This window comes from Trachymyrmex septentrionalis, unplaced genomic scaffold, assembly GCF_001594115.1.
Source record: "Trachymyrmex septentrionalis isolate Tsep2-gDNA-1 unplaced genomic scaffold, Tsep1.0 scaffold25, whole genome shotgun sequence".
In the NCBI taxonomy this organism is placed as follows: domain Eukaryota; kingdom Metazoa; phylum Arthropoda; class Insecta; order Hymenoptera; family Formicidae; genus Trachymyrmex; species Trachymyrmex septentrionalis.
The window spans coordinates 2,338,184-2,354,403 of record NW_017305408.1 but is presented as its reverse complement, the minus strand read 5'-3'; the positions used below and the strand labels follow the sequence as shown (position 1 = coordinate 2,354,403).

General features: G+C 37.3%; 1 protein-coding gene across 1 annotated transcript in view; it reads right to left on the bottom strand.

Annotated features, from left to right (window-relative positions):
• Positions 1-128: 128 nt before the first annotated feature.
• Positions 129-16,220, bottom strand: part of LOC108748973 (protein split ends) — a 53,844-nt gene continuing 37,752 nt past the window's right edge. The window contains exons 8-21 of the mRNA XM_018487430.1: positions 15,031-15,285; positions 13,466-13,576; positions 13,163-13,384; positions 12,419-12,582; positions 11,185-11,832; positions 8,581-10,598; positions 5,670-5,970; positions 5,307-5,516; positions 4,890-5,216; positions 4,143-4,526; positions 2,871-3,099; positions 2,329-2,761; positions 986-2,036; positions 129-595 (exon numbers count right to left, since the gene is read on the bottom strand). Coding sequence (XP_018342932.1) covers positions 374-595; positions 986-2,036; positions 2,329-2,761; positions 2,871-3,099; positions 4,143-4,526; positions 4,890-5,216; positions 5,307-5,516; positions 5,670-5,970; positions 8,581-10,598; positions 11,185-11,832; positions 12,419-12,582; positions 13,163-13,384; positions 13,466-13,576; positions 15,031-15,285 — 6,575 coding nt within the window. The 3' untranslated portion in view covers positions 129-373. The remainder of the gene's footprint in view (positions 596-985; positions 2,037-2,328; positions 2,762-2,870; positions 3,100-4,142; positions 4,527-4,889; positions 5,217-5,306; positions 5,517-5,669; positions 5,971-8,580; positions 10,599-11,184; positions 11,833-12,418; positions 12,583-13,162; positions 13,385-13,465; positions 13,577-15,030; positions 15,286-16,220) is intronic.

The following is a 16,220-nucleotide window of genomic DNA, read 5'->3' as shown; positions in this document are numbered from 1 at the left end:
TTATATTATAATAAATAAATAAATAAAGATCTTTTGATTCTAATTAAATAAATCTAATATCAATAAGATGACAAATAAGCTTTTTATCGTAAAAAAGAAAACTATCATTTTGTTAAATATCTTGCGGAATAAAATAATGCTTGTGCCTTGTAGACTTCACTTTTGTAGTATTCTGTAGTATTTCACTTTTTTGCGTGTAACGTATCGCCTACGTTTCTATTGACGTATTAACTATAAGCTTCCAAGTTTGTATTCCTCCGCAATAAAGAGAGCCGTTCATTTTAAACGGTTGTCGCATCGAAAATTTCGCAGAATTGTTAGCTGACCGCGATTAAGTAATTTCGGCTAACTTAATCGTCAGCTTAAGCTGTTCTCATTCATTTAAAACAGCCGTAACGCCGGGTGCATAAGTTACCGTTGGATGCGTATAAAAGCCGGCGTAATAATAGTAAGGGTCGTTGTCCTCGTAACCCTTTTGATGTCTCTGCGACGCTTGCAGTATCTTATTATAATCTTCAAGTGGTAGCACCATTACTTTGTGGGAAATCGTTTGCACATCATTTGAATCGCTATGCTTCGATTCAAACAAACCGCCCTATGAATAAACAAGAAATTATCATCAGCTTTTATATTCAAATTTACTAATGTGTAATATAAGAATAACAATTTTTTCTTACAATTTTTTAATATATTTTTTTTCAACATATTTTGATAATCGTAAATTGAATTAAATTTTTAGTATACTTATATTTTTGAAGCTCATTCATTCATTGTAGTTATGATATCAAAAAATAAATATAATTTTCTCGTATATCAAAATTTATTTGATATATCTATAGTGCAAAAATAAATTAATATAATTTTTTTATTTTAACGTTATAATCCGCTATGATAGTAGAGAATGATTAAGAGCTTTAGAAGAATAATTCTGAAAACTTTGTACGCATCTTTCTTAGATATCAGATAGATTTAAAAGAAAAATTACCGGAGGATTTAGGCTGCAGGGCGGTTGTAGCTCCTCGGGACGATAGAACCATTGAGATCTGACTCTCATTTCCAATTTCTGGTTTAGCCACAGCGACACAATCTTACCGATGTAAGGTTTTTCGTGAGGTTTCCGGTAGGAGTAAAACAGTACGCTGTCGCCTATATTTATCGTTTCTCTGCCGCGTCGTATAGCTGTGAAGTATTGATTTCCGCCAGATACTCGACTGCTGCTGGCCCATTTCCAATGGCGTTTGTTAGGCAACATCCGGGCTATTGGACTGGGAGTCTCGACGGGATTCAACGGATTGGTTGCAGTTGTTGGATTAGAAGCGCGATTCTTTGAGCCTCGACTCGCGGAGTTGTTGTTTGTCGAAGTCTGTACCGTCGAAGCGTGTCTTGTCAAAGCGCGATTCGTCGTTGCGCGATTCGTCGAAATACGATTCGTTGTTGTGCGATTCGTGGAACCACGAATTGCCGAAGCGGAAGTCGTCGAAGCTTGGCTTGCAGCGCGATTGTTCGAGACACGATTTGAGGAACGATTCGCCGATGCCTTCTGCTGAATCTTTAGCTTCTTTTCGACGGATTCTGGTGGTTCCTCAGGTTCTGGTGGTTCCTCAGGTTCTGGTGATTCCTCAGGTTCTGGTGGTGATTCCTCATCGTCCGCCTGGACATCTTCTGACGATTCTTCGGACTTCGTCTGAGGCTCATCGCAAACTTGATCGGGTTCGGTTTCTTCCGAGTCTACTTGAGTCTGTTGGGTGAGTTCTTCTTCTTCTTCTTCTTCAGGTTTTAACGGAGTCTGTTGAATGGATTCCGATGATTCTGATTCAATTTGAACATCGTCATCTTTTTGGACTGGTTCCGATGGTTCTTCAAGCTCTGTTGGAGCCTCGTTATCTTTTTGAGTAGTTACTAATGGTACCGATGGTTCTTCAATCTCATCATCTTCTTCTGACAACTTTGTCTCCTCGATAGTGGAGAAACTTGTATTCGGCAAATCTGTAATTGCTTCTTCCTCATTCCTCTGCTCCCAGCTGTTCTCTTGATTGCTAAAAAATATTTTAATATTTCTGATAAAGACATGAGAGAAGCTCAAAGTAAAAGTATGATTAATCCATAAATTAGAACACTTATTTTAAATATGATTTTGTATTGAAGATAAGTCTTATAAATTAATAATAATTATATAGTTACATAAATTTGAATCTCAGTTTATAATTTTTGTATGCGCAACACATATATTGTAGTAAATAAAACTTTTCTTAGCTTTGATAGCTTGATATATTTTATATAAATCATTTATATGACACAGATTATAATAATATACATATGTATACGTACCTTACGCTGTTCGCGTCGCCAATGCCATTATGATGCCTGTGTTTATGCTTTCGATGTTTTCTGTGTTTATGCTTTCGATGCTCTTTACAGGACCTATGTTTTCTGTGCTTTTTCTTGCCTTCTTGAGCCTCTAGTAGCTTCCTATTCTTTTTTATTTTCTTCATGTGCTTCTTTTTGCGATATTCCGTACCGCTTGTGCTGCTCGTTTCAACATTCGTTTCAGTCTCAGCCTCGGCGCATTCGTTGGCATTTGTCAATTCTATGTTAGAAACGTATGAACATGTGGCGAAGCTGTTGTTGCTAGCTGCTACATTCCGAGATGTCGACGGAACGCTGTGACCGTTTGATGTAATGCTCGTGGAACGCTTGTCTTCCGAAGTCGACGTTTGCCGTCGTCGTTTGCCCAATGAGAGTAGAGGATTCGGATCGTACACTGTAAATGAAAATAAAAATGAGAGTGAAACGCTGTTTTGTAGGATAGGAGACTATGTACATTTTTATTTAAACGACTTAAAGATATATATATTGTATGTTACACGTACCGACGACAGGATAATTAGGTTGTAAAAGTCTGATGTCGTCCAAGACAATTAAACCACTATCTCCATCGTCGAATTCCACAGTGACAAATTTCTCGTCGTGCTGTGGATCAGGTACCATAGGTTTCACAGAAGTTCCCGGGTACAAGCACCTGTACTGTTGACTCCAATACGCGCATAGTCTCGTACCAGGTGGTAGCTCTTTCGTCGAACTCGGACACACTTCCACAATCTGTGATAAAATATTTTTACTCTCAAATATACGTATATTTCATATTTCCTTTCTCTTACACTATTAAATATCAAAGGAACAATAGTCAATCCCTTGAATTAAACAATATTTTAATATTTTTAACTTCTATGTGTGAATCAAAATGTCAATCCAATATTTTGATAAATAATATTTAAAAATATTAATATTCCAGAACCCCATTACGTTAAAATGTTAATGAGTACAGATAAGTAGAATTAGTCAAGTTGAATTATAATATTAATCAAACCTTTAGTAATATTAATATTTTTAAGTGTATTATTTAAATGGCCTCGTTTTTATATGTGTGCATACGTAATTTGTTGCCTTATGATTATTTCATGAGTTTTGTTGAGGATTTTATTCCAAAATTGATTGTTTTTTTTTCTTTCTATTGTAACTTTCTCTTTCTTGCATAATTAGCCAGGACATAGATGAACATGACGAGAATCAGAGATTCTTGTTTGTTAAATTTAAATTCCAATCAGCGTCTAGTTTTTATTTCATTTGGACTATAATCTGATAGTGTAAAGCCCTAGACACAATAGGTCTGTCTTTTATTACACTGTGTGTATTAGTTCAGAAAGTGCAGCAATAAAAAACAGACCTAAGGCAACAGCGACAAAAACAGCGATAGAAGGAGGAATAGCATAGAAATAAGCGATATATAATTGTCGCTTTCCGTTGCACAATGCAGCGAAAGAAATAAAAATCTCGTATATAGCCTGTAGTATATTCTTCCAGCTGCTTCAAGATTATAGCACATATAAATAAAATGAAAAGTCTGATTGGTAGACTATAAGGCGATGGGCACAAAATTCCAACTCGTCAGAAATTTCTCGCTATTGCTTTATTTTATGTTCCTATGCATTGACGTATGTTGAATTTCTCTGTTTTTATCGCTATTGTTATCGTTATTACTGTTATCTCGCGTTATGTTTAAGGTTTAATTCATTATAAGGCAACGATTTAAGGTAAGTTGATGTTGGCAGAATCAGTTCCAAAGTTAAGTCGAGCCTTATTACCGCGTCTTTTAAAATCTCTTCTCTGGAGTGAATATGCGGTCTATTTCCACGTTCACCATCTAGCGTAATAGCGTAAACATCAGGTGCTTGTACAGCACTCAGTCTGCCTGCATAGAAGAGACCACCTATCGCCATGAGAACTCGCAGCTGATCGATGGCCAGATGAGCAGACGTTAACTTGCATCGGTTGACAATGCTTTCAGAAGTCTTCGCAGCTGCCTTAGCGCACTGTTTGCATTCCAGAGATTTGCGCCGCTTAGACTCTTTCTTATCACGATTCGGCGATTGCGACGAACTGGATTTCCGTTTCTTTTTCTTTGACTTTTCGTGTCGTAATTTTTCCGGCTCCTCCGACTGTTCTGCAGATTCTGTGCATTCTGTCTCCTGATATATAGATGAAATTTTATGAGAAATATTGTATTTTTTTTCTTATTTTTTGTTAATTTTGTTGATTTTACTTATGAAATGACAAGTGTACACATTAAAGCACTAAAATTGTACGCATAATTTCATTAGTTGAAGATACAATTTTATTTAATATTCACATCAAGAGAGAGATAGAGAACTGAGATAAGATTACTTTTAATTTTTTTAATTTTTCTAATTTATACATATACTTTTTAAAAAAAGATTTAGGTGTTTTTAAGTTAAGAACTTATAATCTTAGAGATATTTGCTAATTCTTAAATTATTTATTTGCGAAATTGTACGGAAATTTATAGATAAGTGTAGAAATGATTTTATTACCTTGACAGGGTTTTGAACTATAGGTTCTTTAGGTAGAACATTTTCGGGTTGTATCGTATCATTCTCGTCGTCCTCCCAATTTTTCACTTTCACTTCCGCTTTGAGCTTCGGTTTTATTTTGCTGCTATGCTTCTCAAGTTTCACTTCTTGACTTAGCTTTGCTTTTTCGGCGATAATCGAGCTGATCACATTTTTGTTGTGCAACGGAGTTTGTTTTGCTGGCTTGGCCTTCACTTTTGTAACTTTTTGTATCTTAGCTTGTGGCTTCAGAGAAGAGATTCCTGATTTAAATGGCAACGGAGTGTAGCCGGTTTTATTTATACATTGCTGAAAATAAAAATCGAATTTATTAAAATTAGTAATATATAGTAAATGTATAAAACATTTTTAATCAAAAGACAAGTCTTAGTAAATCACCTTTGTTTGTAGGTGTCTGTTTTTTGAGGACAGTACGTAACCCACTAGAGAACTCTTACTTTTAGGTTTCTTAGCAACAATTGTCTCCGTTAAATGTCTGACATTACCCGAGGTACACGTGAGTTTTCGCGGTCGCCCTACTTTTCTCTTCTTGGAAGCGGAAGTCGAGCTTGCAACAGTCGGTGCTGGTGATGATGTATCGTAGCCCACCTAAAGATAAAAAATAAGAATCACATTTCTAAAACTTGTAGGCTTGCTTTTTACATTGCGTTAGTAATAAGATTTGAACAGTAATAATCAAGTGAATGAATAAAAAGATTAATATATTAATAAATAAAATTAGAGATACATTAATATACATACCGTTCCCGTACTTTTTTCGTCATCCTCTGATGTTGCTTTGCCAGGTAATACTGGGATTGGTGATGTTACGGGCGGTACTGATATCGGAATACTGGGTATACTATCCAAAAGTTTTATATGGCTTCTGGGCTCGCTTAATTTCACGAGATTCACGTTACATTTCGGCATAGTTAGAACAGCTGAAGTTAATGGCGAGGATGCACCAGGTTCCGGTGATCTTGATGATCTCGACGGTGATTTTCGCGACGGAGAAGTCATAAAATCTAATGCAGGTGGTGATGATAATGTCCCGTGGTCGGAACTAAAAAAGTCATTAATAACCAAATTATCCAAATTACAAACAGAACATTAGTATGAAAAAATTTACTATATTCCAACTTAATAGATTTTAAAGCTGAAAAAGTTTATCCTTAGTATATATTTACCAAATTTATATAAAAAAGATAATTTTTTTAAAGAACAGTTTTGCTGAAATACCTAAATATTTAACTAAATGATCTGAGAATAATTTTGTTGTGAATGATGTAAGAACCTCAAACTAATTGCTGGAATGTCAAAACTTTTTGCAAGGTTGTTCATTGCTTATCATGCTTGAGTTTCCTACATAATAATTTTGATGATCCAACAAAATTATTTTTAAATCTTCATCTATCTAAATTTTTAGAACAATAAAATCAATAGGCTCTAAAAAAAATTCTAAAAAATAATAAATAAAATTTGAGCCGACACTGGTTATTAGTGTATATTTTAATATCATTTATTCAAAGGGAATATTAAACATAAACGTATACGTTTCGACCTATGTCAAGGTCTTCTTCAGTACAAAAGATATATTAACAAAATTACATAATGATAGCGCATACAAGTATAAACTAATAATATAAAAAGCGAGAAAAAAACGTACTAGTGATGTCCGAGTTTATATTTTTTGTTTTAAAAACGACCGAGAGGTTAAAAATAATTAAAAAATTAACATGAGATTATACACAAAAATTGATAAAAAACTTACATAACTATCAAGATTGAACTGTTTTTATAAAAAAATCTAATTTTAGTTCACTTACATGAAACAAAATTTTAAGGTATTAGACACAACCTAACTGTTTGGTAGACAGACGTAAAATGAGAAGAGAAACAGTGGACAACAGAACATGTACTTACAAAGACAATAAGTAGAAATATAAATAATAACAAAGTATAAACGATATAGATTGGAAGCATTACGTCTCTGAAAATAGATCAATATATAACTGATCAAGAAAAAGTGTATCGTTTTATAAATTCAGACCTTGTTTTTCTTTTTTAATATGTATCATCTCTGATAACAATCTTTTACGTAGAATTTACTCGTTATCTAATATATGTACGTTGTCCCAATTAAAATCATGAAATAAGTCCATCCGATGTTGTGTGATAACCGAATGTTGGATCGTATTTCTATTAATATGATTCCTGTGTTCACTTATGCGCGTTTTTAGGCATCTGCTGTCCAACATACGATGCATCACAATCTTTGCAGTCAATCTTATATACTACATTGAATTGAGAAGATTGAGGTAGCAAATCTTTCTGAACTTTAATAAATCTATTGAGCTTATTTATGCCTCTATAAGCCATACGTAAAAATGGTACATTTTTAAAGAGTTTACTGATTTTTGTGAAAATATTAGGAATAAATGGTATACAGAAAAATTTTTTATTATTGATATCTTCTTTGGTTGCCAATTGTTTATCAATAATAAAATCATCAGCACGATTAAAGAGATCAAATTTTTTGTAAGGTTTTTTTTTTGATAGTTGAAAATATCAAACTTAGAGGATAACCCATTATTCAGAAGGATTTTTATAACTAAGTCAACATTCTTTTTATGAAAATTCGGATGAGAAAGTAATAAAACTCTATCGATCAAACCAATAATCGTGCCAATTTTTTGACAGAGAGGATGCCATGAAAAATAATTAAGAAAACGACCCGAAAATGTAAGTTTACGATACCAATCAAAAATAAAAGTCTCCTCTTTTTTTATCAAGAAATTTAATGAGTCTCCACCAATTTCCATTGTGAATTGTAGTCGGTGGTGAGAATTGAATTTAGTAAAAATCTCAACATATCTTACATAAAACAGTGGTGTCACAGAAAGTTCATTTAATGAAAATAACTCTAAGTTCTGCACGACTAAATTCGCAAGTATAGGAGATAGTAGAGAGCTCATCGGTAAACCGAAAGTTTATCTGTAAAATTTGTCATTAAACATAAAAAAAAGTGGAATTCACAACTAATTTTAGTGCTTTAAAAAATTACGTTTTTGAGATGTCAGTATTTTTTTCTACAAGGTACCATCTATTGGATATTCCATTCAGAACTAGATCTATCGGTACGTTAGTAAAAAGCGATATTACATCTAAAGATAAAAGAGAGGCTTCGGCAGGAATTGTTAAATTTGAAATTTTTTTAGTAAAAAAATAGCTATTAACTGCAGAGCTCTTAGCTGGAGGTAAACTCTTATTAATAATCTTATGTAGGAAAGATGCTAGATTATGTAGTGAACTTCCAATCGATGAAACTATAATCCTCAATGGACATCCAATTTTGTGGATCTTAGGTAATCCATAAGCTAGTGGTAAAATTGGTGTGGTACAATTTAAATTATTATAATTACAGTCCGAAAGGTATCCGTAATACTTTCAACCCTTTAATAATAATTTTAATTCAGTAATAATTTTATTTACTGGATTACGTCTTAAATTTTCATAGGTATTAGAGTCTAATATTTTATCTAATGTCTAATCTAAACTTTTAGACATTTCAAAATCATTCTTTTCATATATTCCTCAAAATAAATCGTATATATTAAAAATAACGCCGCGAATTTTCTGTATCATATAATTTATCATTTTCATTCACACTTACCTAATGGAAGAATGACTTTTCTTCCGCGGTCTACCAGGAGTTTTCTTGTCATCTTTTTTAGGAATCAACTTAGAAAGCTCCTTTTGTTTCTCTCTGTATTGTCTCTGAATATCCGCCATCCTAACTCTCATGTCTAGTTCTGTGGCGTTCATACTTGGCCAGTCGTCTTCGTTATCGCGATTTCCTTTCTTGGCTATAAACTTCTTCGCTTCTAACTTTGTTCGCGCGTTTTTATAGTCATGGTTGTCCCTTGCGTCTCTCTCTTCGACGGATGTTTTACGCTTGTTATTTCTAATTTCGCAGCTCGTTAACTGTTCAGACACGACTTTTGACTCGAACGTTTCGCCCTCCGAGTCCAACAGATTGTCTTCTTTCGCGAACTTATCGTAAAGCGCATCAGTACTTCGTAAATTATTAGATGTTTTATCCGCAGGAACTTGGAGATTTTGAACAACCTTTGTATTGGAGTAACAATCTTCATCGTCTTTGTCGAAAGATTGTTCTTCTGAGCCAATAGTTCTTTCGTCATTGATTTTATTGACCTCCTGCTCGGAGAAATTATCAATGTTATCGGCACTCTCTTTTATTTTCAAAACCTCTTGTTTCCTTTCGTTACTTTCCATTGTCTGCTCTTTGACATCTTCCTCGCGATAATTTAGCGACGCATTCTTAGTCTCCTCTTCGCTATCATTGAGTTTGAATCGTTTGGAACGATAATCATCACTCTCTGTATGCTTTCTTTTGTTTTCATCTTTTTCGAGAGAACCGCTTCTGCCCAGATTCAACAGTAATCTACCGGCATGTGAGATTTCCTCTGAATTTTCGAGGTTTAATTTCCGGGGAACCTTGTCGCCTACCTCCATAATCTGTTCGGCCAGCGCACAGAGTAATCCCAGGGGACTGCCGACGTTGTTGTTATTGTTCTCACTCTGCTGATTTACTAGTTTGCTTCTAACAGGCGACTTTTCGACATCCGTGTCCAGTTGCAAATGTTCCGGCTGGCCGATTCGTTGCTCCAACTGTTCGATGCTGTTTGACAGTAATTCGAGACCGCTCACGTCAATGGCAGGCTTTTGCCCCTGCATTTTGGACTTCGTCTCCGAAGACACGTCTTCGACATGGTCGGATTCATGGGCCACATTGGGTCTCGAGAATGGTTGCACCTCACAGCGCCAGACGGTCTTAGGCTTAACGTAAGCGGTGATATCATGGGAGACATTCTTCTCGTTTTTAGCTAGCAATTTTTTATCCTCGAACGCCTTGATATTATTGTTGTTGCTCCTGCTGTCATTATTGTTCTCGTTAAATAGACATTCCCCGATCAGGTGCCTGTCGTTTCGAGGCGAATGTCGTCCCGATTGATTGTTAATATGTTCCTCCGATATTGCAGTTTGCGAGGAAGAGATCTCGGTATCGGTCGTGCCACTCTCCAGAGAGTTCTGGCATGATCTTAGAAGGTGCAACTTCTTCGGTATCGTCTCAGAGTATCTCTGCTGCTTAATCTCCACGTTTGATCTTTCCATGGATTCATCGATTCTTTGAACGTTTGGTATCGCAGCTTCTTGCAAAGCCGCCGCATTCTTCTTCAGCTTTTCCACTACATTCTCAATACCTGGATGATGGGACTTCTCCACTGAGTGTCGTTTCGTTACTTCTTGCGGTGATTTCTCACAGTTAAATCTAGATCTGTCACTAGTGGACGTTGGCTCGCACTGAGATGATTCATAGCACACTTCGTAACAACTGTCGTCGGTCTCCTGCTTGATAGCTACTTGTTGCACTTCCTGATCGTCGCAATCAATATTAGGCATGTCGAAAGACTTGACTGTGATTTGGGGCCGGGTTTCGGCGTTTGAGGTATTTCGGTTCTTGTCGCAACTCTCACAATTGACTCTTGGTGATTCCGTCGAATCAGCTACGTCTGACTTTGTCTCGTCGATGACTGGTGCATCCAATGTTTTAGAGCACATTTGACGGTGAACGTCAATATTCTCTGAAGCAATGATTTTCGATTCGACCTAGAAAATAGGACGATTCTAGATGTTATATCGGAAGATATATCCAGAAACGATTTACAAGAAAATTATAATTGTATATTAGAAAGAAAATTTAGTGCTTTCAATAAAATTAGCATTTTTAACAGCAATCAAATACTTTGGTTTACGTGACAGAAAATTTAGTTGTTTTTTTTTTGTTTCACCTTTTTAAATAACAAAAATATTTGTTTATAGCAATTAAACATTTTCATTCGGTACATTTTAACCAATTACTTTATTGTTACAGCAAAATTTTTTGGTTCATAAAACAAAATGTTTTTCCTAGTGTAACACAAGATTACACTGTTTTGTTTTATAAAACTTGAAAAGGAATTAACTAAACATTTTTAATTGAAGTGTGTACCGATCAAAAATATTTGTTTATATCAAATATACATCGTTTGTTGATATAAACAAATATTTTTGTTATTTAAAAAGCTGAAAAGTGTATCGGGGCAATTAAATGTTTTGTTACTTGAACAAAATATTTAGTTGCTGTTGAAAATGCCTCAATTAAACATTATATTTGTTTTTTAGCGCAGACAATTTTAAACGATTGAAGGCTCACCTCCTTTTCACGGATATTAGAATCTTGCACAATACTCTCCTCGTCTTTAGAATAATCATCTCGCTGATCTATGTTGACGTCTCTTCTCCTCGCGAAGAATTCCAAGTTCTCATGGAAACTATCACAGTTCTCTTCAGTGATCTCGATGATCCTAGCGCCGAGTCTGCTCCCCCTGCTGCAGATAGGCGCGATCTTGTCGTCCTTGCAAACTTCCTCGTCAACACGAGCATCTTGCTCAATCGCCTTCACAAGACCTCTCCCATCTTTCGCCGAGTATTTAGCGCAATCGGCCATATTAATGATTGTATTCTCCGCCTTGTCTACTTTGGTTACGATGCCGCATACGGTTGGATTTACAGTAGTCGTAGTTGTCGTGATTCTGACGACGTTGCAGATCCTCTCCGTCGGCGATGGCACGATCTCGAAATTCGCAGCGGTTAGATTCGTCCCCGTGGATTGGGACGCGACCTGGCAGGGGCTCAGATTCTGTTCCTGCTTCACGAGAGTCTCTTGCTTGTCGTCGGTGTCCTCGGGGGCATCGGTTTGATTTGAGGCATCCTGGACCCCGAATGACGATGGATGCTCGATCGCGTGAACCGTCGCCGATATTTCCGGAGGTGGTGTCAGATATGAGACCGGCGATGTGGCCTTTGTAAAAATTTCGTTCTTATTATTAAAAAAAAAATTTCGGAATCCCTGAAATAAATGTCTTTCTATTTTATCGTTACTATATAACGTTTTCTCTAATTACTCGTGCATGAAAGTATCGCAAAACAGATGCTAACAGATTTTTTTTTTTTTTTTTTTTTTTTTTTTCCCCCCGTACGCGCTCTTGTACGACAGCGCTCTCTAATCTTTTCAAGTCAAGATTTAGTTATCGCTCCGCGCAGATAGCGTAAGATTTGTGTTTTGCGCGAGGAAAATTCAAAGAGAAAGACCTTCGGGTGCAGAAGGAAGGGCGGAGAGGGAAGGCGGGTGCAGTGAAGTGCGGCAGTAATTACGTCAAACTCCGGGGCGCGGTCCAGCCATTCGCATAATGTGGAAACGTTGTGGCACATTGTATTAATCATGGGCAAACCCGATTTGCATCGCTATCTGCATAGATATTGCGCCGGCCGGCCGGCCGGCCGGCCGTTCGGTCGCGCAATAATTCGCGTTGCGCGCTGCATACCGCGCATCGGCATAGGCGTGCGTGGTGTTTAAACCTGGTGAAAGGTGATGTTACTTAGATTACCTGTGACCTGCAGTGCGTAGTGGTAGGCTCGGCTTGGCTGATTTGCACCAGCGCCGGCGCTTGAGGGTAATAATGCAATGTGGTAACCAGGGCTGCGTCTGGTACCAGAGCTCCCGTCACAGACGTCATGGTTTGCAAGGCGGTCTTCGACGACTCGGTGGACGCTGCGGAAGATTGGGAAACGTCTTATGAAGTAAGCGGTTATGAAATAAGACCGAACGCTGCGTAATAAGTATCCAGCCACTTAGTCTGATTGTTTCTTCCGGAAGTTAGGAAGTTGGAAAATTAATTTCGACTTGCAGTGCTTCGCTGTTAATTATGCAGCGTTTTAGCGTAAGGGATATCATCGGTAATACTTTTTTAATAGCGTAAGACTAAAGACGGATATTTTATAATTGTTTTGATCCGATACTGAAGGTGACCTGATCTAAGGTCGAAACGTTTATCGTTTTATTATCGTTGCAGTGCGAAGGATAAATAGACTAATTGCACTAATATCTTGCATTGGCTTTTACTCTCCTTGAATAATTATTTTTAATTTCATCGGGAAAGCTGATATTGTATAGAAAATATTTGTTTAATCGCGAAGAAATTTCAGAAGTGTTAAAAACATGTAACAAGCGCATGTTCCTTATATTCGTTTCTTTAAAAAAAAAAAAAAAGAAGAAAAAAAAAAGTTATTTCCTTCGTTTCGCGAAGGACTTTCTTCCTCCCTGTTAAAAAAAGGAATGGAATTTTACGTACTGATTATGGTTGTTGGACTGTTACTGCATTCCGTCTCAATCTTTACTATCGGCAGCGCGCTTTGTTGTTTTCTTTTGTTCTCGGTCAGCACTAATCGCGCGCCGCCGATATCACCCAGAAATTGTATCGAGGGTGGAGGCGGTGGCAGCAGGAGTGGCGGCGGTGCGACATTATTGTTGTGGCTCGAGTAATTCGGCCACACTAGAGCCTGCTGCATTTGTTCTGTTGAAAGAAACATGTAAAATTGACTTTTGCAGCGCGCGCATTAAGAGGGATACGTTTAGGATTGCATTCCCGCATTACCAGCAGCGTGAATAAGGAGAATGTGTCCGGTCGTTGGATCGCGAACTAACTGTAATCCACCTTGCAGTCCAGAGCCCATCTGCGGAAAGCCGACCGGCTCCGTTGGCATCGCTGTAAAAGCAATATCAATTTCTCATCCTTTGTGGGAGCGTGGATTAATTTCGATTGTTTCATACATATTTATGTTATACTTTTACAAGGTTGCTGCAAAACTCGGAAATCGGGAAAAATGTCAGGGAAATTGAAAACAGTCTCGGGGGAAAGGAAATTTTCGAAATTTCTGAAAAATTAAAACATTCTTCACTTGAACATGTGTGGTTTTGAAATACTACCAACTTAATAATTAAATGCAAGCAGTGTCAGCGACATTTACGTTGCTACGTTAAATTAGTCTTTCAACAGAATATTCAATGGTTTCCAAATGAGGAGAAAATACAAAAAAGTTTGAAAATATTATTAAAAGTCAGGGAGGATAATGAAATTTTGTCGGAAAATCAGGGGAACAACTGGGATTTTAAAATGAAGAATTTTGGCAACCCTTGTTGTACAATAATTTGATTCGGCGCGCTTTTGGCTGCATAAAAGTTTAAAAAATACCCGAATTATTGATTCTGTGGATATTCCCTTTTTGTTCAGTAATCTTTCACATCGTAATTTTAATATTTGTCCCAAGAGAACGAAGAGATTATGTTACCGTTGTTTTTATTCGAATATCTATCGGAAGAGCGTAAAAAGCGTGGTTGGTTTTGCAACTTGTATGCTTTAACGCGTGAATTTTTGTCTATGTCTGAACGCCTATCGAGCGACGAATTAAATTAAACGGGTATGCGTGAATGATTTACACGGCGCGAAAATACGCGCGCGAGCTGCAGACCGGGCGATGTAGTTCAGCGTTATTTGGATAAATGTCACTCGGTCAACGAGGCCGGGGAGGTCAACGCGAGGGGTGAATTCGATCCAAAATTGTGTAGGGTCGTTCGTTAGTGGCCCAGTTAATCCCTCACGCCGATAGATGCGATATGATATACGCACATCGCGAAATGTTAATTAATTCGATTCTTCGTTGTCATTCGTACGATCCGTATATTTATATCGTAAGAAATGAAACGTTATGCAAATTTACGTTCTCATACGCTTCTCAGTGAGAATACGCGCTAACTCTTTCATCAAATTTCACTTTTGTAAATAATCAAGTACACACGGTTTGTTAGTACAGAACAAATATGATTTAATTAGCGTTCACCGAATTTTGTAGACCGTTTCGTTGCAATCGATAGAGACCGAGGGGGTCTCATCGTTTTCTTGCAGTTTCATATATTTCTCATATAAAATCTTTAATTCGTCACTCTCTCCAATTACTCTCGGCTTTCGATTAACGTTAACATCGATTATCTATCCCGAGGCGTGAAATTTCGCATACTTACGAATTTCGTCAACTATTTTCAGCGAAAATCTCGATTGGTGAAGATTTCGTTAACTGTTCGAACTGAATCGTATATACGAGGTCAGGGTGATAGCGCATATTTTATTATCTTTCAAATGATGATCGGCTGCGGATTACCCACCTGCGGCCGCCGTAGCTGGATACTGCCACAGTGTGGGCGGCCAAGCAGCAGCGGCCGTATCGGCCGTGGCCGCCGGTCCGCCGCTGATGCTGCCCAGGGTGGAATTCAGGCTGGAATTCAGACTGGAATTCAGGCTCAGCGAGGGCGCGAGAGCCCCGGAGGGAATGGCAGCGAGGTGGGCCGCACGATCCTCCCCTCCAGGCCCTCCACAGTGCACCAGGGTAGTGCCGCCTACCGCCATGGCCGTGCTGGAACCTACAACGGACCCAGGCTTGTTCATCGAGAGATTCATCCACTGTGAATATCAACAGAGATCGAGGGGAGTACGCGTCGGTGGCAGAGAGAGAGAGAGAGAGAGAGAGAGCGGAACCTCTAAGCTACGGATGATTCTCTTTCCACCAAATGGCAATAAAAGTCAGCCAATTCGAGAAATAAAGCGGATTAAAATATCGAATCCGTGAGATTTTCGGGTAATTTTAAGGTAAGTTGGAAACGTGAGAATTCTCGAACAGGATATATCGAAAAAGAGTTCAGTTTGTATACTGATGATGTTATTGATATTAATAAGAAATTTTCATGAAAGTTTCAAAGATAACTATAATTAAAAATCTGTACTTAAAGTCTACGTAAAAACTATATGCGTTCCATTATTAATGGCGTTATTTTCGAAGCTGTATTAGTTTGCAATATTCGGAATTCGATGAACATTCGGTCACAGATACGATCGTACCGTCATATTGCGTAACATTCGTTTTTCAGATTTGCATTATGAAACGGATGAAAATGTCGCGACTGTGAGATCTTTGGAAATTTTTCAATAATAGGTAAACGGAAGAATTCTGGAATAGAGTATCGAAATAAAAAGATTCAGTTTATGCATAGCGATGATTTTATTACGTTGATAAAAAAATTCCACGAAAGTTTCAGAGATAACCGATTAAAAGTTCGTACTTAGAAACTACGTAAAAACTATGCATTCTCTTCTATCAATGGCGTCATTTTCGAAGAAGAGTATCGTCATAAAAATAATAGCCTCAGGCCTGCGGTAATAGCGGCGATATTTTTTCGCAATAAATTACGCTCAAGATGCGAGATAATAATGCAGCCGGCAAATTCATTCGTTCATTCCTCAATATCGATAGAGCGATAAGCGTAGAGAAGTTGGATCGGTAAAAAGTATCATACAATTG